The 6,565-nt window shown below is 40.4% G+C and overlaps 1 protein-coding gene across 1 annotated transcript; it reads right to left on the bottom strand.

Annotated features, from left to right (window-relative positions):
- Positions 1–271: 271 nt before the first annotated feature.
- LINGO2 (leucine rich repeat and Ig domain containing 2) lies at positions 272–2,550 on the bottom strand. The gene has a single exon (XM_010578121.1). It carries the CDS (start codon positions 2,548–2,550, stop codon positions 730–732), a length of 1,821 nt encoding a protein of 606 aa, XP_010576423.1. The 3' UTR covers positions 272–729.
- Between the last annotated feature and the right edge of the window lie 4,015 nt (positions 2,551–6,565).

The following is a 6,565-nucleotide window of genomic DNA, read 5'->3' as shown; positions in this document are numbered from 1 at the left end:
TTATATGAAGAGAAGATCAACAGAGCTGAGCATTTTTGCTCTCAACTATTAATCTCTGGCCTTCTACATGAGGAGAAAAATATGTTATTTCTAATTGGTAACTACAAGAGTCTAATTTGGGTTAGATGGTAGTTAAAAGGAGGGTGACATCACACTTGGGTCAGTATTGGTGGATATCTAAAAGCACAACCTCTCATTTGTATTGCTTTAAAATGTACACAGTATAGATGCAGATTAAAAAAAAAAAACCTACCAATTTTTTGTGGTGTGGAACCAACTAGAAGGGATGATGCAAGGTTTTACCAAATGAGATCTATAGATACAAATTTCACTGTAGAGTATGTTTTAGACAAATGTGCCTTTTTCTTTTAAGTATGTAAATCCTACACTGTAGGCTTTTTTTTCTTTTTCTTTTTCTTTTTGTAGTGGTAGAAAATGTTGAACAATTGTCCATGAGCATGAGCCAGCGGTTCATTGCTGATATCCCCAGAATGCCAATATTTGCAATGCAAACAGTTATTACAATTTACCAGTTCTATGAAAGGCCCTGACATATCTGCCTCAAGGTCTGGAGGCTCTGCTGTATAACCACAAATAGTCTTTCCATTTTCATGTAACCTTTTGATACAGTGACAGCTGCATTAAGCTGCTTCTGCCTAGCAATTCCACATGCCAGGCTGGTTTAATTGGTTTTAATGCCACAGAAAAAGCACTGCTAGCAGAATATCATCAAATCATTTTCATATTGAACCTTCGTGGTCCAGCAACCTCCCCTTCAACCACAGCACCATTGTTTTTGCGAGGGACATATTCAAGGTCAATGCTGGTTTTGTGTTTGCCTTTCCCTCGGCTCCACACAAAAAGAAGGAGGAAACAAAATAAAACCACTCCAAGGAATGTGAAACAGCCCATAGCTGTGGACACCAATATTGTCTTAAGGTCCAGAGAGAAGGTGTTCACATTAGTTCCATTGGAACTTGTGTCGTTGGAGTCTGTCATATACATAGGGGTCCTGTTGGCATAAAGGAAACGGTCTGAAGTAAAACCCTTTACCGTAAGAGAGGCCGAATAAGTGTCGTTCCCAGCTGCGTTACTTGCAATACAAACATAGATCCCAGTGTCCTGGTCTTGAGCAAATCGGATCTCCAGGGTGCCATCGCCCAACACAGTGGCTCTTCCATTTGATTTAGTTGTGATCAGCCTCCGACGTGGGGTAACCCAGGATATGGTAGGCTGCGGATCCCCATCAGCATTGCACATCAACTGCACTGTCTGCCCTTCCTCCACTACCAGGTATTGCAACTTCTTGTCTTGTATCTTGGGCTTCTTACAGGTGAAGTAAAAGGAAAGAGCTGTACTATGAAAGTCTTTGAATGACCTCTCTTTGACACTGTCTGGGCCAGCACACATTGGTGGCTGGCCTCCAAACTGCAAAGTAGGTTGCCTCTGTAAAATCCAAAGGAGACGGCAGTCACAGGCCAGAGGATTGTTGTTAATGCAGAGGACCTCAAGGCTTTTGGGGGAATGGAATACATTCTCTTCTAGGGTTTCTAGCAGGTTTTGAGACACATTAAGCACACGTAAGAATCGGAGCCCTTGGAAAGCATGTGATTCAATGGTATGTAGCTGGGCCCCCACCATGTGGAGTTCCTGCAGGCGCACTAAATCTGAAAGCATGCCTGCTTCAATGGTGCTGATAGGGTTGTAAGAGAGGTTTAGATGTGTCAGGTAAACCAGATGTTTAAAAGCAGAGTAAGGTACTGCAGACAGGTTGGTGTTGGTGATGGACAGAGAAGTCAGGTTGAGACCATATAGGCTGTTGGCAGGTAGCATGTCCAGGAGGGGCCAGGCCTCTATCTCTAGGTCTTTCAGGCGAAACAGTCTTTTAAAGGCATAGGCAGGCAAAGCATTAATATTGAGCTGTTTCAGATGCAGACTGATGAGGTTGTGGAGGTGAGAAAGAGCTTCTGTTGGTACAGCTGTGAGGTTGCATCTCTCCAGGGTGAGCTGCTCCAGGCTAAGCAGTCCGCTAAAGGCCCTGTGTGATATATAAACCAAATCATTGTCCCCAACCTCCAGGGATTTTAGGTTATGCAGATCTTGGAACATATAGTCCAGCAAAATGACAATCTTGTTTTCACTTATATCGAGCTTTGTTAAGTTTGACAACCCAGTGAACACCCCAAGGGGGACCAGCTTCAGACGGTTTCCTTTCAGTCTCAGGGAGCGCAAGTTGAAGAGATTGTTGAAGGCTCCAGGCTCCACATTGGCAACTATATTGTCACTGAGGTCGATCTCCTCCAGCAAAGGGTATGACGTGAATTCCTCAGGGTTGACGCTTTTCAGTCGGTTTTTGCTGAGGTCCAAGATTTTGGTCTCAATGGGAATGCCCTCTGGGATGGACATCAGACGCCTTCGGTGACAGCTGACGGACTTGTTCTGTGCCGAGCATTCACAGCGGGCTGGGCAGCCTATGGTGGGGCCCATGAAGACTAGCAGCACAGCCAGACCCAGGAATGGCTGCCAGCATGATACAGCTGTGTGACACATGACTCCACTGATCTGGTCTAACCCTCCGTCACGGGCCTGTGGGGATGAGGATTGGAGAGGGGAGAAGTTAGGTCTGCAGCAAAAGGACATTTCTGCCAAATTTACAGTACCATTTCAAAGCAGGCACGTGTTTTCATTTGAAACGAAACAATAAAACCTACTGTGAATGGCAAGAGCGACAAAAAAGCAGATTTTACTTCACTGTCACTGAGCTTGTCAAAGGGTCTGTTATCCAGCATTTCCCCTCCAGATGTCAGAGGAGACAAAACAGCTTTTTCTACTGCGCACAGTAAAGGAGGTTAGGTTTTATTCTCTTCTCACTCTCAGCGGGTCTCCACAAGACAATGCTATAACTAACGCAGAGATAAACACCATACACTCTGCAAATAGGGCTAATCATGTCTGTGATATATTTACAGCACTGGACCTCTGTGAGGTGATATGAAACTAGACTTTTTGCCTGTCCTACTCATGTCAATATTTTAAAGTTAATGTTAATGATGTATTATTTTCAAGAAAAGGAGTGCCTTGAAAATGAAAAGATTCCTTTTAACATTTATTGCATACATTACAGCTATAAATAGAGCTTGTTTGGACACACACAACGGCTCAGATGAGGAAGGAAGAACTGATGCATCTCTGATTAGAATTTGTATTAAAGACAAATTGATTCTTTGCTTTTACTGCACAGAGAGATTTTATGTTATTTTTAGAAGCAAAGACCTGAGAAGGGTTTACAAAATACATCTTTGTACTTTCAAGACACGTAAACGAGCTCTGAGGGAGGGAAAAACAAGATAAGAGGAGCTGGCTGCATTTAAGCAGCACAATGTCCAAGGAAGCACAACAGATTCCATGGAAATCACAGTAAGAGATTTATTCATTCCTGCCTTCAGGTTAAAACCGAGGATAGTAGAAGACAAGATAACCTCTATTAAATTAACCGTCCTTCTCCAAAGGCTGTACTTTATAGATTTACTCACCAAAGGCAAGAGACTTTTTCAACTGTAGCTACTAAATTAACACACTCAATAACTCATTTCAAAAGGAAAAAAAAAAAGAATAATATAGGTGATCATCAAAAGGAGATGGGTCTGAGACACTTGCAGAGTAAGGCACACTGCAAGCAAGGACTCTGGAAGTGCCTTAACTCCTGTGGTACAGCCAACTTGATAAGGCCAAGTGGTAGTACAGGGAGTCGCATTTCATAACATTAGTAAACCTTATAAGGTGCCTCAGGCCTTGTGAGGCCTTTTCTGGATTGGTTAATTTGGGCTTCATTTTAGTCATATTTGTAAAATTATTTACATAAATCCTGCCTGTAACTTCCTCTCAGGTCTGGAGAGATGACTATTGCCCAGATGGTCCTACCCATAATGACAAAATTACCCAATGGCCAGGCATTCACTACCTGACCTGCGTCTTTGAGCTTTGAGAATCATCTGGCTAGTGCTTAAGAAATTTTCAGCTTAAATTTGAGTCAAGTTTTGTTCGTCTGTGCGCAGTCATGTGCAATGTATTGTAAAAGAAATCCTCCCAAACACAAAGAAGGATTCATAGATTTAAACAAATATGGTATAACTAAATTTATGATGCAATCAGACAGTTATTTTAGCAAATTAGCTATTTGAAGCACATAAAAATAATATGAGCTTCAGAATGATGAAGAAGAAACTCCCACCAGTAACTCTGCTGCAACACCACTCTACTCCCCTGGCAAACAATTTGGGATGTGATAACTCACCAAATCATCCTGCCTGAGAGAGAAGGATTGCCCTCTCAGACTGTGGATGATCAGAAGGGTGGGGATTCAACATGCAAGAAAAAGAGCAGATACTTGGATCTACTGATCTTATTGTATCATTAACAATTCTCAACAGAAACTGGGTGGTTTGGATTGTAAACATTAGCATTATTTTACCTGGATGAAATAACAAACAGCTGTTGTGTTTTGACTGTTAAAAACTTAATTGGTTGAACAATAAGTTCTCTTGGAGCTCTATATAAATTGTGTTCTTTGACTGACCATAAATGAATGGTGCACATATTACTTCTCTCATAACTCTGTGGAAGAATCTCACTCCTGACTGGTGTGGCTTCTTCTTTCCACTCTGACACTTCTATGCAGAGACTAATAACACCAGGCAAATTGCATGCTGGTTTTGTGATGTAGTCAGGGGACCTGGATGAAGACTATTCTTTACTATACTACCTATAAAAACACATTTCAACTTTGTCCTAGAAGGATAACCTGCTGAGATTCATTTAGTTTCCCCCTTAAGTTGCAGTCTTGCAAGTAAGTATCGCTAGTTATGTCCAGCTGTGACAAAGGTTTTCAGAGATAAACTTCACTTCATTAAGCACTAAGTTAACACTGGAAATCTATAGGGGTCTGTGAATTAGGTGTTTGCAATGAATTCAGACCAAAAGGGCTTTCGGGTGCTCTGATCATTACTTTCAGAGCTCAGTCTCTGAGGTTAGTGCTTTCATACTGATGCTTCTAGCATGCAGGGAATTCATTTCCTACCTTATTCACCTAATGTATGAAGCACAAAGTAAACAGGTTCAGTGGAAGACAAGCACCCCTGGAGTGTTCATTTTAGATAGCAAAAATATTAAATGCTTTTTGCAACTATCCAAGCCAGCTGGTAACTACAATTTCTGAGGAGTATAAAGGAGAAGATGGACAGTATAAAAGATGATGAAAGGATTTTTTGACTGTGGCTGGAATAAAGAAAAGTAGTGTTAATAAAACACTTCAAACATTAACAGTTGCCTTCTGCAAGAGCATGTGCACACAAATGAAGATGGATATGCATTTATCTATAAGGGTGCATGCATATATGTGCATGCACTTGCAGGCAAGCAAGATTCAGAACTCAGATTTAAGCTGGAGTAAATTACACATCAATGAGGAAAAATAACAAATTATATTAAATCACAAGTCAGAAAAACCAAATATTACTTGGATCAATGAGAACAGGTTAGAAGAAAACATAAATTAAATGTATTATTTCAATTTACACTGACCCAGATGATAGTACCATGCTTCCTGCTAACCACGTCTTTGACTACACCCTTAGCCTTGAACTGCTTTGTGCAAAAAGGACTTTATCTTCTTTATGCAAAAAAATGTAACCTGTGAGATGTTAATTAATTGGCAACCTCACTGGCACTGTGCTGAACTATCAGTGTCACTGTTCAATGTGACATCTTTCATTCCTGCTTAAGCAACCAGCACTACATACTTTATCCCTTGCCAGTATAGGAATTCCCTCTAAACACCTGCAGTATTACCTCGTTATCCTTCTTTGCATCTCTCTGTACAACTTTTCTTCACTGTGATACATACAAGAAAGTAAAGTGCATGTATTGAAGTATACATATATACATACATGTAAGCTAAAAGTATCATCTTTTTGCTATGTGATCTTATTATGTGTTGCACTGAAGAGTACTTCTCTAACATTATAGCTTGTTAGCACAACAATTCTAATAAAATAATAATTATGAACCAGCAGTTTTTATGTGCTTGACTGCGAATGAGAACATGTACAATTGTTTTCGTGACCTTTCTGGGGTATTTATCACAGTTTGATACACTCTGGAAATGAAATATATCAAGGAATTCCTTATTAAAAAAAAATTAACTAACTACCTCCTTTTTGTCTTTCTCTGGCTCTGTTTCTTATGTCCAAAGTCAAGAGTCAAGTTACTGTTGGCTGGTACTCTTTTTCAGTACAGGACCTGTCAAAGTTCAGCTATGCAATTAAGAAAGATCATTAAAGTTATTAGCTAATACTTCTGTGTGATCTCACCCAAACCAGCCATCTCTACTGCTTTGAAATGCAAATCATTTTGCACACAAAGTTCTGCAGCTTTGAATCTACCCACAAATGCTTAACAAGAATGTGTATGTACCCCGTAGCTTTTAAATTGAAGAAATATAATAATAAATAAAAAGCAACCTGATGCTCCCTCAGACTGCTCTGCAATTCTGAATATCATAGACAGG

Source organism: Haliaeetus leucocephalus, unplaced genomic scaffold (genome assembly GCF_000737465.1).
Source record: "Haliaeetus leucocephalus isolate CR32 unplaced genomic scaffold, Haliaeetus_leucocephalus-4.0 Scaffold605, whole genome shotgun sequence".
NCBI lineage: Eukaryota > Metazoa > Chordata > Aves > Accipitriformes > Accipitridae > Haliaeetus > Haliaeetus leucocephalus.
Note: the sequence above shows the minus strand (reverse complement) of the source record. Positions and strands in the feature narration are given on the sequence as shown.

Excerpts from the sequence above, each read along its gene's own strand:
- LINGO2 (XM_010578121.1), bottom strand. The coding sequence starts at position 2,550 with ATGTGTCACACAGCTGTATCATGCTGGCAGCCATTCCTGGGTCTGGCT.